The sequence below is a fragment of the Eulemur rufifrons genome, chromosome 2, assembly GCF_041146395.1.
Source record: "Eulemur rufifrons isolate Redbay chromosome 2, OSU_ERuf_1, whole genome shotgun sequence".
NCBI lineage: Eukaryota > Metazoa > Chordata > Mammalia > Primates > Lemuridae > Eulemur > Eulemur rufifrons.
The window spans coordinates 30,564,113-30,584,897 of NC_090984.1; the positions used below are offsets into that span (position 1 = coordinate 30,564,113).

The 20,785-nt window shown below is 40.2% G+C and overlaps 1 protein-coding gene across 3 annotated transcripts; it reads left to right on the top strand.

Annotated features, from left to right (window-relative positions):
* The first annotated feature begins 403 nt into the window (after positions 1 to 403).
* Positions 404 to 20,081, top strand: SPG21 (SPG21 abhydrolase domain containing, maspardin). Of its 3 annotated transcripts, XM_069458963.1 has the most exons (10): positions 481 to 654; positions 1,035 to 1,163; positions 4,956 to 5,042; positions 7,407 to 7,568; positions 10,778 to 10,858; positions 12,449 to 12,594; positions 14,854 to 14,962; positions 15,712 to 15,819; positions 18,192 to 18,332; positions 19,361 to 20,078. In XM_069458963.1, exons 3-10 carry the CDS (start codon positions 4,980 to 4,982, stop codon positions 19,475 to 19,477), a joined length of 927 nt encoding a protein of 308 aa, XP_069315064.1. In that variant the 5' UTR covers positions 481 to 654; positions 1,035 to 1,163; positions 4,956 to 4,979; the 3' UTR covers positions 19,478 to 20,078. The 3 variants fall into 3 exon arrangements, with proteins under 3 accessions (XP_069315052.1, XP_069315074.1, XP_069315064.1); XM_069458951.1 differs by lacking the exon at positions 1,035 to 1,163 and having other exon boundaries at positions 404 to 654; positions 19,361 to 20,081; XM_069458973.1 differs by lacking the exons at positions 1,035 to 1,163; positions 10,778 to 10,858 and having other exon boundaries at positions 404 to 654; positions 19,361 to 20,081.
* The last annotated feature ends 704 nt before the right edge of the window (positions 20,082 to 20,785 follow it).

Consider the following 20,785-nt stretch of genomic DNA (forward strand, 5'->3'; position numbering starts at 1 on the left):
TGGGAGTCTGTTCCCAGAAATCCCCAGAACGTCAGCCCAGGCTGGAAAAGGAGGTGAGGGCTTTCGTCGTACCAAAGGGAAAAAATCTTGCCAAGAAAAGAGTACACCAAAGCCTGGAACCCAAAGGTGTCCCCTCAATGCTTTACACGACGGAGAGGACACGAACTGAAGGCAGAAGCAGGTCCCAAGGAGCCAGGCACCCTCTTCTAACACTCCCACAACTTCCTCCTCGGTGCCCACGTCATGCAGGTAAACAGAGCCGAACCTAAAGAAACTCGGACCTCCTTTCCAATCCAGCGGTCACCGAGTCGCCCGCTCTCCCCGTCGTCCTGGTGACCGCCAGAGCCCCGCAGTCCCGCCCCTTCCTCGAGACGTGGCCCCGCCCTCCTCCGAACCCGGAAGCGGGAGGCTCGCGCCCGCCGAGCGGACGGTTCGGGAGGAGGGAGCGCGGCGGCCCAGTGTCGCCCGGCCGCGCGCCCCGCCCCTCAGAGGCCCGCCTCCCGCGCGCCCCCCTCGGCCGGCTGCGCCCGCGGGTCCCGAGCGCTCCGGCCGCCGCCCCCGCCCCGGCCCAGCCGCCTCCACGGCCCGCGCCCGTAGTGGAGCGAAGAACCGCCTTGGGGAGGAGGGAAGGGGACGTGGGGGCGGCCACGGCAGGTGAGGGGTGGGCGAGACCCTGGGAAGCGGGTGTGTGGGTGTGTGGTGAGGGGGGTGTTGTGGGTGGGTGTGTATACAGCGAGCGCGGCCGCCTCTGTCTGTGTGACTTTGTGCGTGTGGCTCTGAGTGGGCCGGTCCATGTGACCGTGCACGTGATCACATACCCCTGTGTGTGCCTGAGGCCGAGACTGAGCTCGTGGGGGTGGTCGGTGTGTGTCTGTGCCCCTGCCTTTGTGTGGCTGTCACCATTGGGCCCGGTGAGGAGCTGTCTCCGGGGCGGGGGGCCGCAGCTTAACCATGGCATCCTCCTGTAAATGGTAATGGGTTCATCCTGGGGCCACTCGACTGCAGCCCAGGAACATTTTTTTTTTTCTTTTCAGAACTTTTAAGAACAGACGCCAGTTATTTTGGAGATTGCACTTCAACCTGAAAGTGACAAATGGCTTTGTCATTGCTCAGTAGAGGCCAGGCGTGAGGCTTGTGAATGGGGAAATAAGGAAAGTAGCAGGGTCAGTCTCACTTTTCCTCGTCTCATTTGCCTGGAGGGTTTTAAGTTAGACATTTATGCTGCTGCTTTGTCTCCACCTACAATGGTCCTGCTCCTGTTCGTACAAAAATTCAACAGACTGAGGAGTAACTTAATAGCTGTGTCCAAATTCTGAAAGCTTTTATACCAGCAGCATGAGAAGAGGTGTCACATGAGATGTCAAGTAGGCAGCTTTTCGTCACATGAGATTTAGAGATAATGGAATGGGTTCCTGAAGAAAGGAGTAACTCTTCCCTTAAGAGATCTGAAAAAGGATAGCTACCTACAGTTCAGGTGTGGTGAGGGATGGAAACATGCATTAAAAAGCCACTTGAGGCCGGGCGCGGTGGCTCACACTTGTAATTCTAGCACTCTGGGAGGCCGAGGTGGGAGGATCGCTTGAGGTCAGGAGATTGAGACCAGCCTGAGCAAGTGCAAGACCCCATCTCTACAAAAAATAGAAAAGATTAGCCGGGTGTCGTGGCCAACGCCTGTAGTCCCAGCTACTCCGGAGGCTGAGGCAGGGGGATCACTTGAGCCCAGGAGTTTGAGGTGGTTGTGAGCTAGGCTGAGTGCCATGGCACTCTAGCCTGGGCAACAGAGTGAGACTCTGTCTCAAAAAAAAAATTAAAAAATACAAAGCCACTTGAATTGCCTAGAGACTCAGGTTCTAATATTTTGTTATTACTGATATTAATAATCACAAATTGTCTATATTTAGATCAACTATAGATTGAGATAAAAGAGCAGAAACCTCGGGCTACTTAAGCTGGTTATGTGACTTAAAACATTTGCAAAGGTGATTTTATTGACTTTAAACTGGCAGATTCTGTTGAAACCCTGAGGGACAGGTGCACACTCACAACTGGCAGTTTTTATGTCCAGCACAAGGGCCATGGAGGACCAGGTGTCCACAGCTCACTCCAAGAGGAGTTTCCTTAGGCAAGATTAAGACTAATCTCTGTGGCCCTTTTCCCACAAGCATGAACAGGTGCTTTTGTTTTTATGAAGAACTAAATCATGAGAGATCAAATCAGTGTTGAGCTCGTGGTTCACATTCTTTCTCATTTAGTACTGACCAGTTTTGTCACAATCTCAGCCTTCTTTGCCATATACAGAATGTTCCTTTTGTGACTTGGAAAAGTATACTCCTTTAGTGGATGAAAGAGAGCTAGAACAAACTCTCCTTTTCATAACACTCAGCTGCTTTCCCTATGCAGCAGTGAGCTTTTTTCACTGAGACGTCAGTTGGTCAGATGCAATGTTTGGTATCCATTTTACCTTTCATGTACTGCCAAACTAGCACAAGTGTCAAAATCACTTGTCTCTACAAAAATTTAGTCACAGCTGGGTGGAATCTCTCCATCCGGCAAGATTAGTTATAACATGTTATAATACTGAGGTGGTCGTGAATTAATTCTGAGGACTATTGGTAAGGAACATCTTTCTACTTACTGCTATGGGAAATAAGCGAGTGAATTTGTTTGGCTGTGTATTTGTATGGTAGTTTGGTCTGTGCATGACAGCTGATTCCAAAGCTATGAATAATTTAGTTTATCCTAAGTCTGGTGACTCTAGAAGCAAACTTTCTGTAATTGGCTAAGGTGTTTTATAAATCTATTTTTTGCTAAACTTGTTTTTGATATTCCTCCTGTAAAAATAGAGTAATTGTTTCTAGTAATGCAATACCAGGAAATTCCTCGGTTGGGAAGTATTTCAAGTCTGTCCAGGTAGAAAATATTCCAGAATTAACTATACGTGCTAGTTGCTTTCCATTAAAAGCTTAGAGAAGGGCTGTAGTTAAAATGGCTTAGATTTTTAACATGTTAATATTTAAGATAAAATGGGTATACAAAGAATGATTTTTTTTATTGCAGTATGAATACATCTATGCACACTGATTTTCAGCATAAGACTAGCTGATGATTTTCTTGGTATTTTAAAGCAATTTGTGATTTTAACAAACTTTTCTAAAAGTACCCTCTTAGTTTTGACAGAAGAAACCATTATTACAATGTCAATGTTGTAAATCAAGTTCAATATTAGAATGTTAATATTTCCTGTTTCCTTGAGGTTCAGTTTAGTGACTCTCTTAAGGTAACAGTTGAGTCTGCTGAGGGCTCTGGGGGAGCAGATCTCAGGGGCCAATGAGGAAGAGTTCCATTGAGTTTAGTATCCCCTGCTCCTTGTTAGTCTAGAGAACATCCTCTAAAATGACACTTGAGAGTCAGCCCAGGAGTTAGGTCCTGGAGTCTCAAACTTAGCCATGTTAGTAATCTAGGCTTGCTCTTGAGGTAGATGGCATGGTGCAAAGCATGTATTTGAATCCCTCCCAACTGATGGGTGGAATCCCTCACTTGAATAAGAATCAGCAACAGGAAACTATAATTTCAGTGTCCTGTTAGAACATAGCACAGATCCCTAAGCAAGAGGGGCAGGCTTTAAACTGAAGATGCTTGGCCAGTCCGAAGCTCACAGATGCCAGGGTTAGAAGGGACTCTAGATGGTCTAGTTCATTCTCTTTAGGGTGTAGTCATTCATTTAGTCAACAGATAATGCCTGCTGTGTGCCAAGCACTGCTCTAGACTTTGGGGATACAGTGTGAAACAGTCGTAGCTGAGAAAACAAACCCCAAAAGGGTCATGTCTTACCCAAGGTCACAGAGCTATAAAAACTAGAAGTCACTAAGCTTACAACAAAAGGCCATACATTTTTTTCTAAAGGCCAGTGTTTTGATTCATTGCTAGTTACAGTGCCCTCAAGTTTATATGATAGATCTTTCAGAGGACATTGTGTAACTTTTAATCACATCAACATGAAAGGCAATTTGCCTGTATTTTGTATTAAGAACTACATGTGAGTTTCTGAAGTTATGTTCCTTTAGAGTTAGATGTATGGTGTATTGTGAATTTGTCAAGAAACAAGCTTACTTTAAAAACTACTTTCTCTTGCGTGGACTGTTCATTATAATTCTGTTCCGTATAATCAGACAAGAACGTCTTTATTAAAATGGGTTCTTGGCTGGGCGTGGTGGCTCACACCTGTAATCTCAGCACTTTGGGAGACTGACGAGGGAGGACAGCTTGAGGCCAGGAGCTGAAGATCAGCCTGGGCATCGTAGCGAGACCCCATCTCTACAAAAAATTTTTAAAAATTAGCCAGTCGTGGTGGCATGAGCCTGTAGCCCTAGCTACTGGGAAGGCTGAGATCAGAGGATTGTTCGAGCTCAGGAATTTGAGGCTGCAGCGACCTATGTTTGCACCACTGCACTCCAGCCTGGGCAACAGAGCGAGACCCTGTTTCTTTAAAATAAATAAATAAATAAATAAAATTAAAAAAAAAATAAAATGTGTCACAAATTCCAGCAACATAAAATAAAATAGATACTTAAGATATTATCAAAAGATAGGTGATGGTACTGCAGTTGATTTAACTAAGACAGGCATTATGGAGTCAGAAAAGACTGTCCTTCATCTGGTCCTAGCTCTGCAGTAGCCATGTGATCCCGGGTAAGTCTTTTAAATTTTCTAGACCAGATTCTTCTGGAGGAACTAAGGGGGTTAGCATAATTATCTCTAAGGGCCCTTCTGGTTCTGTGATTATAGCATTTCACCAAATTGTTTTCTGTAGTTTAAGTATATACTGACAAGGTAAAATAGCCCATTTCCTCGGTTTTACTTTTAAAGTATTGTCGGTATAGCTAGACCAGACTCTACATTTAGTTCTGATGTAAAAATGAATTCTTGACATGAAACATCACCTGCTTTTATTTCAGGGTTAACCTCCATTTCAGCTAATCATGGGAGAGATTAAAGTCTCTCCTGATTATAACTGGTTTAGAAGTACAGTCCCCCTGAAAAAGGTATGTATGGTTTTACTACACCTCTTATTTGCAAAATCTTGTGTTGTTTTTATGTGTGATTTAGGTATTATGCCTTAGTAGTGTCTGAGAGTAGAATTATTGCCAAGTATCATGATTCAGGGTTACAAAAAGTAAAATTCACTCTTTCCCTGCCACATGCAGTCAACTTTTGAGACTCATGCAAGAGTAAAGCAGGTATAACTATACTTACTTTTTATAATTCCTTTTACACATCCAGACAAGCAGGTATGTGTGTACTCCTCTGTGTAGTTTAGTGGAAAGCTTAACAGCAATAGTGTGAATAGTAAGTACAGTCATATTCTATTCCTGTTCCTCAGATTTAAGATTTACAGTGGGTCACATTATAGAGACTGTTTGCAATGACATACTCTGCCATAGTCATGCTCTGGAAGCTTTATTTGCCTGGGATGTTTGAAAATCCTAAACACTTATATCAAATTTAAGTATTGACTCTTGAGTCCCAAATTAATCCCAGATATTTGGGGTTCACACTAGATAAAGGCTATTCAAATCAGAGAGTAAAATCTGTGCTGTTTCCCTTGCATAAGTATTAGAATGCTGTGACCTTAAGATCCTCTATCTCTGTTATAATCATTTTGCCAGAGTAGGCAGCTGTGGAAATCTCATGCAATTTTGAATTAATCACAAAATTGTTCTCCCTGTATAGAAATCTGAAATATATTTCTCTAGATATAGACAGGATGATACCTATTATATACCTGGCACTGTGGTAGAAAATGTGATAAACACATTTAAGTATTTATGGCTTACATTCAGAACATTTTCTGTGTTACTTTCCAGAACATTCTATTTGTATTACTTTTCTTCCAAATTAGATTATTGAAATAATTTCCTAGGAAATATTAGAGATTTGAACATCTTATATCATATGATTTTATTACTGTAAGATTGGGATGTGTTGTGTGCACTGTCAAAGGTCATCAAGAGTTTTTTTTACCACAGTCATAGCAAAAGAAATATGAAAAGCAAAAACGTGAGTGACAAAATACACAGGGCAAAAACATGAGTGTGTGAGATATGTTGTCACCATCTGTGACTTAGGGAAATCCAAAGGAAATTGTTGGGCCCCTCTAGACTTTGCCTTGCCCCATGTGTGTCTGCTCCCAGTGACACCAGTTAGTTTAGTGTGCTGCCACCCACAGAGTGACACTATGGAGTCCATAGCCCTGCCAGCGAGGAGCTCTCAGAAGAACAAACCTGGAGGCCTTGAATTTTTTTAATATAAAATTAGTATGTATGTTGATTTGCATGGGCAAGCATCCAAGCAGTTAATGTACTTGTCTAAATACCACCAAAAGTCAGCCAAATAAAACAGAAATTAAACTAGCATGGAGTGAATAACAATAATAGCTAACACTTACTGACTATTAATATGCACCAAGCTCTGTGCTGAGCCTTGGCTTGCCTCAGCTCATTTAAACTCACCTTTTCCCCCTGTTGGGTCAAGAACCACTAAATCGGGAAGGTTTCTGATGACTTCCTCCTCCCCACTGGCTTTTCTCCAGAAAGCCAGTTTCTCCCTGTGTCCACTTCCCACCCCCTACTGAATGGTTTGAAGCATTCTCCCGGGACAGTGACAATACACCTGCCTCATCCCTCCTCTGTAACAGAGGCTTGGTCTAGATCGGGTTCCTGAAACATCTCCTGAGCTGGTGCCGTCTCTACCCTGTACCTGGGCTGTTTCTAGAGCCAGGAGTCTTGTGTCTTCCTCAGCTCTCCTGTTCATACTCTGACCCTGCGGATCCCCGCCAGTCCTCTGGGCCAGCACTGCACAGTGACTGCAGACTGCCCTCCTTGTACACACACACACACACTCACAGAAGTGTGGGGGCGCCTCGTACACACTTTACTGTTTAATGATAAAATAGATTTATTCCTATTGTTGTGGATAGAGAGGAAAATTATTATTTTTTTTTATTTGTTTTTACTGATGCACATAGTTCAGAAGAGAGGAAAATTAAAAGCAAAGAAGACCTGGGATACTAGCATGTAACTAGTACTCCCTCCCTGCCGGAGTACTGCTGTTATCATACATTTCATTTACTGTTTAAAAGAGTGAAAAAATGGGTCAGATGTCTTCTCTTGGAAGTTAACTGAAAATTTGAAAGATTATAAAGCAGTTCTGTGGAATATGTTAGGACTTGAAGAAAGAAAAGGAGACCAGAGCAATTAGTTATGCACTGCTAATCTGGTGCGATATCCAGGTTACCTTGTAACAAATGAGGGAGTCAGATTAAAATTGTCAGTGAAATTATAGTGTGAAATAACATAAAAAACAAATTCATAAAATTTTCCATTTTTTTCTTATGACTTTTCCTCCAGATTATCGTAGATGATGATGACAGTAAGATATGGTCACTCTATGATGCGGGCCCCAGAAGTATCAGGTGTCCTCTCATATTTCTCCCCCCTGTCAGTGGAACTGCAGATGTATTTTTCCGGCAGATTTTGGCCTTGACTGGATGGGGTTACCGGGTCATAGCTGTAAGTATTACTGATTCAGTATTAAAATTCAGATCCACATTTTGTGTGTTTTGCGCTTCTGTTTCTGATCATCTGTAGTAACGGACAGTTTTCTTTAACCGAGGTAAGACATTGTCTTCGTATTTTAAACTGTGGGATGAAGCCTTTTGGAGGAAGCTGGTGTTTGTACACAGCCATATGGAGATTCGACAGACCTCTGCTGGCAGCCTCTCTATGCCCACCTTTTATGCACATTCTGTCCTGACACTCTTGTCACAACTCAGTGGAAGGAACCTTTGTCCTTGTTTATAGATAAGGAAACTGAGGTCCAGGTCACTTTAGTGGTTGCCAGGGTCACACAGCCAGTAAATGGTGGAGGGAGGAACTGGACTCAGTCTTCTGACTCCATTTCCACTCCTCATTTTGTCACACACTGCTTCCAGGGAGCTGAGCGTGGACATTAGACAGCAAAGAGATCTGCCAACATACAGGTAACTGAGAAGCTTGCTTTTAAAGCAGATCTTTGACATTTGAGGTGAAGTTCATTAATTAGCTCATATTTTTAGCATTTGGTTAAGAATTTTTTTTTGTTTCTAGTTATTTTATAGCTGAGTTTGGTCTAAATCTAGTTTCCCACTGATCATTCTTGAATCCCCTTCTCTGAGAGAAAGGTGTGTGGGGAGGGCACTGTGGGTTGTGACTGATTTTTTTGCATGCCTTGACTATGTAATGACAGATGGTTAGGAGCTTGGTCTCCTAACTTGCGAGGAAGGAGAGAGACTCTAGCTGGCAGTTGTTTCTGGGACCTGGGATACTAGCATGTAACTAGTACTCCCTCCCTGCCGGAGTACTGCTGTTATCATACATTTCATTTACTGTTTAAAAGAGTGAAAAAATGGGTCAGATGTCTTCTCTTGGAAGTTAACTGAAAATTTCACTGGGGTTACCACCAACTGGGGCCACAAAACAAATGGATTCCTCTTCCTTCTGACAGCCCTTCTCTTACTTGAGAAAACAGTGACCATCAGCACCCCTGCCACCTGCCTCCCAGGTCATCTTCTCTGGCTGAGTTTCTCCGGTGTCTTTAACCATTCCTCATCCTGGCATTTGGAGTCTCCACTACGTAGTCCTCCCTTGTTCTGGGTTTTCAGTGTTCCCTCTAGCATTGTAGAACAGGGAGGTAACTGCCCTCATCCCAGCCCCCTGCAGCATGACAGTGCCATTTGCAGTGGCCACTGTTGATCACCAGGGGGAGGAAACTGAGCAGCCCTCAAGTGCCTGTCCTATTGGGGACTGCTGTCAAACACCGACCATGTATTTACCGCTCCAAACTGGCAGGTCACGATAGCCTTGGTTTCTGGCTGGATAGTTCTTCTTCACCCTCAGCGTTCTTAATGTGGGCTTTCCCTGTTTCATTAGCTGGATAGCAAATCAAGAACAGGCCAGCAGTGTCTTCACAATTACTTTGTCATCAAGATTTGATCAGAATGCTCAACCCCATGAGGTTTTGGAACTTCCTAGATATTTGTTAGTATCTAGCAGTTAAAATGCGCAGATCTTTTTTATTTAAATTGTTAGAGATAATTGTAGATTTATATGCAGTTGTAAGAAACAATACAGAGAAACATTCTTTTTGCACTTATGCCCAGTTTCTCCCAGTGATAACCTTATGCAGAACTGTAGTACAATATCACAACCAGGATATTGACACTGCTACAACCCACCAATCTTTTTCAGGTTCCCCAGTTCTATCTGTAATCAGTTGTGTCTGTGCATTAAGTTGCTTACAATTTTATCACCTGTGTAGGGCATGGATATATATTTTTTAAAACATTCCCAAAACTTAATTTTTCATGTTCAATATTTAACAAAATATAACATTTTTATGTACTTTAAAAATAGATGATAGTATTAAACCACTCCAGTGTTTACTTTTCCATTAGATAGATTTAAAAATGATACAATTTAAAAGTGTCAGTATTGAGAAATGTCAGAAATTACACTTAGCAACTGTTTAAACCTGTGAAAAATTTTAGAGTCACTTTACAATGCTTGAGAGAAAATAGTTTTCCAAAACTCTTTTAAAAGGCGCAAAAGTTAAAACAAATTGAAGACTGTTTCTGTACATGACCTGGCCCCCTTAAAAATTCTCTTATATCCTACTATTCTGTCCCTTGCTCAAGCCACTCTAGCCACACTTGGGCATGGATATTTTAAATTAAAGCCTTCATAAAAATACCATTCCCTTTCTTTTAGGAAAAGAAATTCTCAAATTTTCCACTAGGGAGAATTTGTTCTCCATTCTTTCTCAGAATGGTGGAAGTCTTATCCACAAATAGAATTTTAATAATAAAAGTAAATCAAATCTAAAATTATCCCATAATTCACATGGCAGTATCTATTCCAATGATTTGTCAATGACAAAATGAATCTAAGTGCTTAAACAATAAGCCTATCAGATGAGTTGACAAACTAAGCCTAAGTGTATAAGAAAACCTGAATCACTTGAGCCCAGGAGTTGGAGGTTACAGTGAGCTATGATGATGTCACTGCACTCCAGCCTGGATGACAGAGCGAGACACTGTCTCAAAAAAAAAAGAAAAAAAGGAAAGAAAGTAAGAAAAAGTAAAAAGAAAGCCTGAGTCCCCTAAAAATGAGTTTGTGACTTGTACTTCCTTTTCCTCTTCATTCCAGCATTAATAGCCTACCCAGGGTCAAGTACCATACTTTTTTTTGGTCACAAATAAAAGTATAAGAAATCAGAATGACTAAGTCAATTAAAAGAAGAGGAACAATTTTATTGAACATCCCATTAAAAAATGCTAATGAAAGGAGAGAGAACTCTCCTTAGAACAGATTTTATTTCTAGTTCTGAGCCATGATTCAGAATGAAATTGGATTTAAAGGAAAATGTTTCTTTACTTGGGGGGTTCTGCTCTACAGCAGACATTCTCAGCTATATAGAAAGGAAATTGATGTGAATTGAAATTTTTATTCACATAATATCACTAAAGTGTGGCTTTTTATTCTCTTAATTTTGGTCTGTTAGGTAAAGTGTGAATTATGAAGTTTAGCAGAAAGTAAGAGCTTATTTCCACACATTTTGAATAAGGAACAGAGCTTGGGCAAATGGGAAATGCTATTATGTCAATCCTAAATTTTTCAAATATATGAGTTGCAATTTTACCTTTACGATTTTTAAAATAAATTTAAAATTATTATTATTTCAGTTGCAGTATCCAGTTTACTGGGACCATCTTGAATTCTGTGATGGATTCAGAAAACTTTTAGATCATTTACAATTGGATAAAGTGAGTACCTTGGAACTAATTACAAACATGTGATTTTAATGCAACATTTATATTATAAAGCCTGATGTTGTCTTTTATTTATTTATTTATTTTTTATCTTTTTTAATAGAAACAGGGTCTCACTCTGTGGCCTAGGCTGTTGTATAGTGGCCCAATCATAGCTCATTGCAATCTCAAACTCCTGGGCTCAAGTGATCCTCCTGCCTCAGCCTCCCGAGTAGCTGGGACTATAGGTGCACACCACCACGCCAAGCTAATTTTTCTGGTTTTTGTAGAAATAAGGTCTCACTATATTGCTCAGGCTGGTCTTGAGCTCCTGGCCTCAAGTGATCCTACTGCCTTGGCCTCCCAAAGTGCTGAGATTACAGGCGTGAGCCACCATATCCAGACATCTTTTATTTTTTAATAACAGCTTTATTGTGATATAATTCACATACCATACAATTTACCCTTTTACAGTATATAATTCGGTGTTTTTTTAGTATATTCACAGATATGTGCAGCCATCACCACTATCAATTTTAGGACATTTTTTTTTTTACCCCAAAAAGAAATCCCATTTTCATTAGCAGTCATTCCCCATCTTCTCTCCTCCTCACCCTGCAACCTAATCTACTTTCCGTCTCTGTGGATTTGCCTACTCTGAATATTTTACATAAACGAAATCATATGATATGTGGTCTTTTGTGACTGGGTTTTTTTCATTTAGCATTATGTTGTTGAGGTTCATTGATGTTGAGGCATAAGTCGGTACTTCATTTCTCTTTATGGCTAAATAATATTTGAATGAATATACCGTATTTTGTTTATCAGTTCATCAGCTGATGCACTTTTGAGTTGTTTCCACTTTTTGGCTATCATGAATAACACTGCTATGAATGTTTGTATACAAGTTTTTGCGTTGACATATATTTTCAGTTCTCTTAGGTATATACCTAAGAGTGGAATTACTGAATCATAGTTTTCTTAAACATAAAGTGGTTTGATTTTATAATGCAATCTGAATTTTTTTTTTACTTGTATGATTTGGATTACAGTTGTATTGTTTTCTTGATGGGGTATATAAATTGCATTTAAATACAGTATTTCTGGCAGGGCCTGATGGCTCACGCCTATGATCCTAGCACTCTGGGAGGCCAAGGCGGGAGGATCACCTGAGCTCAGGAGTTCAAGAACAGCCTGAGCAAGAGCAAGACCCCCATCTCTACTAAAAATAGAAAGAAATTAGCTGGACAACTAAAAATATATAGAAAAATTAGCCAGGCATGGTGGCACATGCCTGTAGTTCCAGCTACCCAAGAGGCTGAGGCAGGAGGATCGCTTGAGCCCAGGAGTTTGAGGTGCTGTGAGCTAGGCTGATGCCACGGCACTCTAACCCAGGCAACAGAGCAAGACTCTGTCTCAATCAATACATACTTACATACATACATACATAATTTCCTAAATTTCTAATTGGTGTAGATATTTCAGTCTTTTGGCTAGTGATGACATTATATTCTGTGGTTAGTGATAATTGAAGCAACATTTTTGATACTCATGTTCAGGATTGATCAGTGTTTTGGAATCTGCCTTATGTTTGTTTATAATTAGGTTCATCTTTTTGGGGCTTCTTTGGGAGGCTTTTTGGCCCAGAAATTTGCTGAATACACTCACAAATCTCCCAGAGTTCATTCCCTCATCCTCTGCAATTCCTTCAGTGACACCTCTATCTTCAACCAAACTTGGACTGCAAACAGGTAAGAACATAAACATTAGACCAAAATTATTCTTATTTTTGTTCGGCGAAGTTTTGAAAATGTTGGCTTTGGGGTTTTTTGGTACAGTAGGGAGGGAAGGCTTGTATCTACTTCTATCTTCTGCAGCTTCCTTGGCTTTTAAAATTATAAACAATTATTTTTGCAAAAGAGAAGGATCGAATGAACTCTAAGTTTGATTCTTCCCATTACTCTAAATTACTGTTTAATTTTGCTTAATGTGCATTCATACACTTTCTCTTCAGTGTGTCTGTATACTAATATGTGTTCTGCTTATCCCACTTATTTTGTGTGAATGGTTCTGTGTATTGACTAACAGTTTCATTAGGCATTTGCCTATTCCTATTCTTCATTATGTTCTACAGTATATCTTTGTATAATTACTATTTTCCTTCCGTTTCTGAGTTATTTCCTTGAGATATGTTCCCCAAATGGAAGGACTAGAACATTTATTCCGGCCGGGTGTGGTGGCTCACGCCTGTGATCTTAGCACTCTGGGAGGCTAAGGTGGGTGGATCATTTGAGTTCAGGAGTTCGAGACCAGCCTGAGCAAGAGCAAGACCCCATCTATACTAAAAAATAGAAAGAAATTAGCTGGACAACTAAAAACATATAGAAAAAATTAGCCGGGCATGGTGGCACAATGCCTGTAGTCCCAGCTACTCGGGAGGCTAAGGCAGGAGGATCGCTTGAGCCCAGGAGTTTGAGGTTGCTGTGAGCTAGGCTGATGCCATGGCACTCTAGCCTGGGCAACAGAGTGAGACTCTGTCTCAAAAAAAAAAAAAAATAGAACATTTATTCCATCAATAGATGTTCTGCACATCATGACACTTGCTGTTACTCTGCTCTTCAGAAAGATGGAAATGGTGGAAATGCTTTGGGGGCAACCAGTGGGGTACCTGTTTCCTCAGCGACATCCCTTTATTGATTTTATGATTTTAATTAGTTTGATAGGTATCTAATGATACCTTAAATCTGGCTTACTATACACTCTTTCATTGCTAGCAAGGCTGGGCTGAACTCTAAAAAAAAAAAAAGCCCAGTGACTAAACATATATGTGTGATCAGGTTAGTTTTCAAATAATTTTATATTTAATAGATGAACGTTCTTTTCATGGTTTTTACTTTTTACTTCTTCTTAAAATTGTACTGTGATATTTTTTTAGAACTTTTCCTGATGTTATCTCAGTAGTTTACTCAGCACTCATGCACCAATTCCTTGTATACATTAGCTACATACAAATACTTCCCGTCCAGATGACGCACTAAAGCTCATTGATTGTTTTCAGTGATTTTTTTATTATTGTTCTAATTGCCAGAATGCCAAGACTTCCCCCATTTAGTTTATGCTTTTGCATATCAGCTATTTCTTTATCAGATATATGAGTGCTTACTGTGTGCCACACACTGAGGATACAGGAGTAAGCAAAGCCAACAGGGTCCACCCCTTACAGAGCATACTTAGACATCATACCTTTAAAAGATAAGGAAGAGGTGGGGGTGGGAGGACTTAGAAAGTTAACTGGAAAATGGCCAAGTGGTCCTTTTGAGGGAAGCTCAACTTCTAGCAAGGATGTTCCAATGAGAATAAGCTTCCGAAGGTGGTCTGCACCTTTTGTAAGAAATTTTCAGCATAGGTTTAGAGACATTAGTGTTTACCTTCCATGACAACTCGCAACAGTTGAAATTAGTGGAATAAATATCAACTAAAAATCACATATAGAAATCCATAACAATTAAATTGCCTTGAGTTAGCCCAACTGAATCTAATAGTAGTAAATTTGGGGAGATGCAGTAACTTTTATATTGGTATTTTGAAATCTTTTGAAGAATCAGTCAGTTAAAAAGTGGTATCAACGGGAAGGAAGGAATATTTCTCTTAATGCTCAGTTTTCCAAAGGAATTAGTTTAATCATTGGAAATAAGGCCTATTAGGAAAAAAAAAATCTTAGAATCATGAGACTCTACCTCAGTAAAGGTATTTTGCAATAATGCTTATATTTAATAATTATTCTAAATCCTCCAATAAGGGTTTAATTATATTAAGCCATAACTCTTTGGAATCTTGGAAAAGTGTGTATAAAAACTAGGTGCTGAGCTCTTTGAAGGAAGGGACTAGGTCTTTTTATCTCTAGATCCCAAGTACCTAGCTAATACAAAGCTTCAGTGTTGAATGAATGTTTGCCATTCATGTATAGTCTTAGAAGTTTAAATTATCAGATCTTTGTCTTTGTTTTACAGCTTTTGGCTGATGCCAGCATTTATGCTCAAAAAAATAGTTCTTGGAAACTTCTCATCTGGCCCAGTGGACCCTGTGATGGCTGACGCCATTGATTTCATGGTGGACAGGGTAAGGATCATGGCACTGGGGTGGGGACACATTGTACTGGGAATTTTCACATCTAGTTGGTTCCAGAAGATACATCTGTCTCATTGAGTATGTATTAGAGGTATCTGTTAGGCAATCTTCCATACTAACTTTAATACATCTGAACAGATATTATTGCTGGTAAGGGCTTGACTATTAATATGTTAGTGCTTCCCACCAGCTGCTCATCAAAATCACTTGGGGGAGCTTTCAAAAATACAGACTCCAAGGCCTCACACCAGACCATCCAGCTGGAATCCCTCCCCAGGTGTGGGATCTGGGAATCTTTATTTTTAACTTATACCACTCCCCCAGCCCCTGGGTAAACCTGATGAACCAGGTCTGTAGGCTTGTATTAGGAACTACTTGGGCTAGATGATTTCCAAACTCTCTTCCAGCTCTAAGATCCCTAAAGGTTTATCTGTCACCTTTGAGCTGTAGGAACTGGCTTGCTGCCCACAGGTACCTGGTTGAAACAGGCAGTTTAGGATGAGGGCTGTAGGTGGTCAGGTTTAATTTGTGGAATCTTACCCAGGTTCCCAGAATAGAAAAATGCCACCACTTCCTGAGAGGCCCAGTTCAGGGCCTCTCAAATAAATTGTTTCCTTATTGGTGACTTTTCTGGCTACACTGCACATGATACCTCCTTTAAAGGCATAAATGTTGTCTGGATTTAATGTAAATGTGAAAAAAATTTATTTCCAAAACTGTACTTGTGTTTCTTCCTGCAGTTGGAAAGTTTGGGTCAGAGTGAACTTGCTTCAAGACTTACCCTGAATTGTCAAAATTCTTACGTGGAACCTCATAAAATTCGGGACATTCCTGTAACCATTATGGATGTAAGCTTCCTTTTTAGTAAAATATATATATCAGGATCCTCCGTATAATTATTTTATAATTTTCAGTGTGCGTCTTCAAATGCTGCCTTGGCTTTTGTTCTCACCCTCCAGCTTTCTCAATTCCAAAATACTCTGTTTATTGCTTATCTTGGATTTTTCCCTGTTGAGAATAACACCATTGAAATCAAAATAAATTTAAACAAACATGGGAATTTTCACCCATTTTGGTGTATTTTTGCTGTTCTCATCAACAGATACTGCATCTTAGCTATTACTCATCTGGGCAGCAGAAAGAAGCGGCCTCATGAGGGCAGAGAATCAAGAATTCCACAAGGTCTAATTAACACAAAAGTGTCCTATTTTTTTAAATTGCACTAAAATATACATTTAAAAAATCTACCATTTTAACCATTTCTAAGTATACAGTTCAGTGGCATTAAATATGTTCACATTGTACAAACCATCACTGCCATCCATTTCCAGAACTTTTTCATCATTCTAAGAAGAAATTCTATACCCATTAAACAATAACTCTCCATTCCCTTTTTTCTCCTCCAACAATCTATTTTCTGTTTCTGCAAGTTTGCCTATTCTAGGAACCTCATATAAGTAGAATCATACAATATTTACCCTTTTCTGTGGGTTGTTTTACTTAGCGTAATATTTTCAAGATTTATCTTGAAATGTGTGTTACACATGTGTCTGAATGTCATTCCTTTTTAAGGCTGAATAATAATCCATTGTTTGTATATACGATATTTTGTTTATCCAGTCATCTGTCAATGGACATTTGGGTTGTTTCCAGCTTTTAGCTATTGTTAATAATGCTTCTGTGAACAACTAAAAATATCTGTTTGAGTCTCTGCTTTTAATGCTTTTGGTATATACCTATAAGTAGAATTGCTGGAACTTACGGTAATTCTATGTTTAACTTTTTGAATATAATGCCATAGTGTCTTCCACAGTGACTGCACCATTTTACATTCCCACCAGTAATGCACCAGGGTTCCAACTTCTGCACATCCTGGAGAAAACTTGTTATTTTCTGGGTTTTTTTTTAATATTCATCCTAATGGATTTAAAGTGGTATCTCGCTACAGTTTTGACTGTTTTTAAAATCATATAACTACTTTATTTTGCCTCATAAATGGATTTGTTCTTAAATTCAAATAATATGGTATTCTTATGAATTGATTTTTTTAGGTAATTATCCATTACATCATATAAACAATGACTTATTGTTATTCTCTACTGTAATCACCACATTCTTTTTTTTTTTTTTTTTTTTTTTGAGACAGAGTCTCACTTTGTTGCCCAGGCTAGAGTGAGTGCCGTGGCGTCAGCCTAGCTCACAGCAACCTCAAACTCCTGGGCTCAAGCGATCCTCCTGCCTCAGCCTCCCGAGTAGCTGGGACTACAGGCATGCGCCACTATGCCCGGCTAATTTTTCTATATATATATTTTTAGTTGTCCATATAATTTTTTTCTATTTTTAGTAGAGACGGGGTCTCGCTCATTGCTCAGGCTGGTCTCGAACTCCTGACCTTGAGCGATCCACCCGCCTCAGCCTCCCAGAGTGCTAGGATTACAGGCGTGAGCCACCGCGCCCAGCCATCACCACATTCTGACGTTTGCCGTGACATAGAGCAAGCTTGTCAGTGGTCCTCACAGTGTCTTTGCTCTGCCTGCCCTGTCAAGGCTGTGTGTGCGCACCCCCTGGGTTCACGGTCACTGAAAACTGCCTACAGGTTTTAGTTGGAGATGCATTTAAACATACATACACACATATATACATAATATAAATTATATACAAATATATATTTGCTTCTTTTAAATTGCTTTTTGAAAAACTTTTTTGCATGTGTTATAAAAACATGAATTTGTATGAGTCTTGAAAGATGTCTAGAATCATACACTCTAAACTGCCAACAGTGGCTTCTCCAAGAAAGGATTTGGACTTTTTAGTTTATACTCTTTAAATGTTTATGGAATTTTTTCACTGAGCATATATGACATACAGTTGTTTTTAACTGTAATAAAGGAGAAAGTTCTTTTGGGGTTTCATGATCTTTTTGAAATTAATTGGCATTTTCCATGATTACTATTAATATTCTGCTGCTAATTTAGTTAGCTATATTTGAAGAAAAAGGTTGACTCCACCTCCCCATCCCCCAAAATGCCAGAGACACTTGGCAGCAAAATCGGTAGCTAATGTCTTAGGTTGGAGTTGGAAGTCGCCAGGGATCAGCATGAGGAGGTGGCTCCGGCTCAGGGCTCAGCCTTGTTTTCATGAGAAAGGAATGCATGGGCTAACAATGTGAAAAAAACATATTAACATACCAGGAGATTTCAGCTTTGTGGTTTTTTAAAAGGTGTTTGACCAGAGTGCACTTTCAACTGAAGCTAAAGAAGAAATGTACAAGCTGTATCCCAATGCCCGAAGAGCTCACCTTAAAACAGGAGGCAATTTCCCATACCTGTGCAGAAGCGCAGAGGTGAATCTTTATGTCCAGGTAAGTCCCAGCTTGGAGCTAAGAGCACTCTGAACTCAAAATGTATGGTTTACAATATAAAGCTTTTTAAATTTTTTTATAGTAGGGTAAGGGAATAAGGGAACTACAGAATTCATTACAGGAATGAGGCATTGACTTGATAAAAGTGCCCACCTGGGCTACATATATAATTTTTTACATAACAATTTGTAGGAGACTTCAAACCGGAGTGTTGGCGATTCCTGGGTGACCCTCTGTCCACCATCCCTTTTTCAAGACGAGCAGGCCTGTACCCACACACTGAGGTAGCTGCTGATGCCATGTGACCTGCCTCCTAGACACAGTGAATTTAGCCAAAGCAAGACACCAGACCTAAATGGGCTCAGTCTGAGTCCTATGAAGTGATTTCTTAATCTAATTTTAGTGCCTTTAAAAAAAACAACTAACAAACACCACCTCTTTGTACTTTACCTAAATGGGTAACAGCACAGTTGAGAGAACTGATTGCTGTGACAGTTTGGCAGGAAGTACCAGGAGCCTTAAAAAACCAGTCATATCCTTTGATCCTGTCATCCACTTGTAGAAATAAATCCTAAAGACAGGATCCTAAACATAGAAAAACTTGATGCCCAGAGATATTCATCGCAGGATTAGTCATAGTAGCAGAAGACTGGAAGGCCCCAACTCACAGCAACAGAAGGGAAGCAGCATGCGGCCAAAGATGTCTATAAGGACGGGGGGCCGGGAGGGGATGGGTACATTCACACCACCTCATGGGTGCGGTAGGCACCGTCTGGGGGGTAGACATGCTTGAAGCTCTGACTCGGGTGGGGCAAAGACAATACACGTAACCTAAACATTTGTACCCCCATAATGTGCTGAAATTAAAAAAGAAATGTGTCTATGAGGAGACTTTGTAGGAACTTGGAGAAGTATAAAACATTTATGTACCTATGGTGATGTTTTGCTACCAAGCTTTTTATATAAGGCAATACCCATTTTACTTCGTAATACAGCCATTTAAAGAATGCCATTCTGCATTTCGACAGATACATCTGCTGCAATTCCATGGAACCAAATACGCGGCTATTGACCCATCAATGGTCAGCGCCGAGGAGCTTGAGGTGCAGACAAGTAACCTCAGTGTCAGCCAGGAGGAGCAGTAGTGGCTTTCGCTGTCCGTGATGAGTCGATCCCAGCGCGTTCTCGTACAATCGGCGACATCAGTGCCTGCCAGCGGCCTCTGCCTTCAGCTTCGTCAGGCTCACCGGTTCTCACTGTGTTTTGGAAGCAGGACTGATGGTCATCTTCGTGACAGGCGACAGCCCCTGTAAGCCAGTGTAACTCTTCTCTCTTCTGTTTTTATTAGCTTTCGGATTTGAAGAAGTACTTTTGAAGACTCCCATTTTAAGAACTGTGCAAATTTTGCCACCAAAAGTCTTCACCACTGTGTTCTTAAGTGAACATTAATTTCTGAGGTTTGGGATTCTGTGGTGTTTTTTTCTTTTTTCTTTCCTTTTCCTTTCTTCCTTCTTTCTTTTTATGTTATTTGCTGTAAAAGCTGCATATCCAGATTGTATATCAGAAGGACCTTGGCTATTTTTTATGCTTTCTTGGGTATAACCATTATCAGAGTGCCACGGCTAGCACCCCACCGTTTGCTCTCCCCCAAATCAGCTACTTTTAATTTCCAATTAAGCAAATTGTTTTGAGTGTTAGTAGTTGTCTAGTTTCTAGATATTACAGTTATTTGGATTAAAAATTCAATTTCAGTAAGTTGCTTTTGTGATTATTTTGTGATTATGCTGCCCAACTGGCCCAAAAGACTTCCTGAGAAGCAGGTCGTGGTTTTTGCCAATTCGATGTGGTTTGGGGTGAGTTACTTAATCTCCCTAAAGTACAATTTGTTCATCATAAAATAACAGGATCATTTATTGAGCTGCTACTATGGGCCAGGTACTTTTCATATCTTCTTTCTTTCCACGAGTGGAAATTTTTAAACACACAAAAAGTAGAGAAAATAATATAATGAACAATGTGTCCCTATCACCCATCTTCAAAACTTATCAACTCACGAGCAGTCTGGTTTCATCTTTTAACCCACCCTCACTTCTTCCACATACACACATATTGCTGGATTCTTTTAAAGTGATTTCTGATGTCATGTCATTTCATCTGTAAATATTTCTATATGTACCTTCAAGATATAAAATAGCCTTAATATCATTATCACCCTTAAAAACTTACCACTAATTCTTTCATATCATCTAATATCCAATCAATGGTCCCATTCACAATTATCCCATAAATGTTTTTTATAATTGACTTATTCCAGTTAGATTCCATATGAAGTCTGCATTTGATTGAAATGTCTCTTAAGTCTGTTTTAAACTACAAGTTCCTCCTCCATTTTTTTCTTCCTGTGTATTCAGTGAAGAAACAGGCTCATTTGCCCTATAGTTGCCCCACTGTCT

Excerpts from the sequence above, each read along its gene's own strand:
- SPG21 (XM_069458951.1), top strand. The coding sequence starts at position 4,980 with ATGGGAGAGATTAAAGTCTCTCCTGATTATAACTGGTTTAGAAGTACA. Across the intron at positions 7,569-10,777 it reads GGGGTTACCGGGTCATAGCT|TTGCAGTATCCAGTTTACTG; the intron begins GTAAGTATTACT and ends TTATTATTTCAG. Across the intron at positions 15,820-18,191 it reads TTCCTGTAACCATTATGGAT|GTGTTTGACCAGAGTGCACT; the intron begins GTAAGCTTCCTT and ends GTTTTTTAAAAG.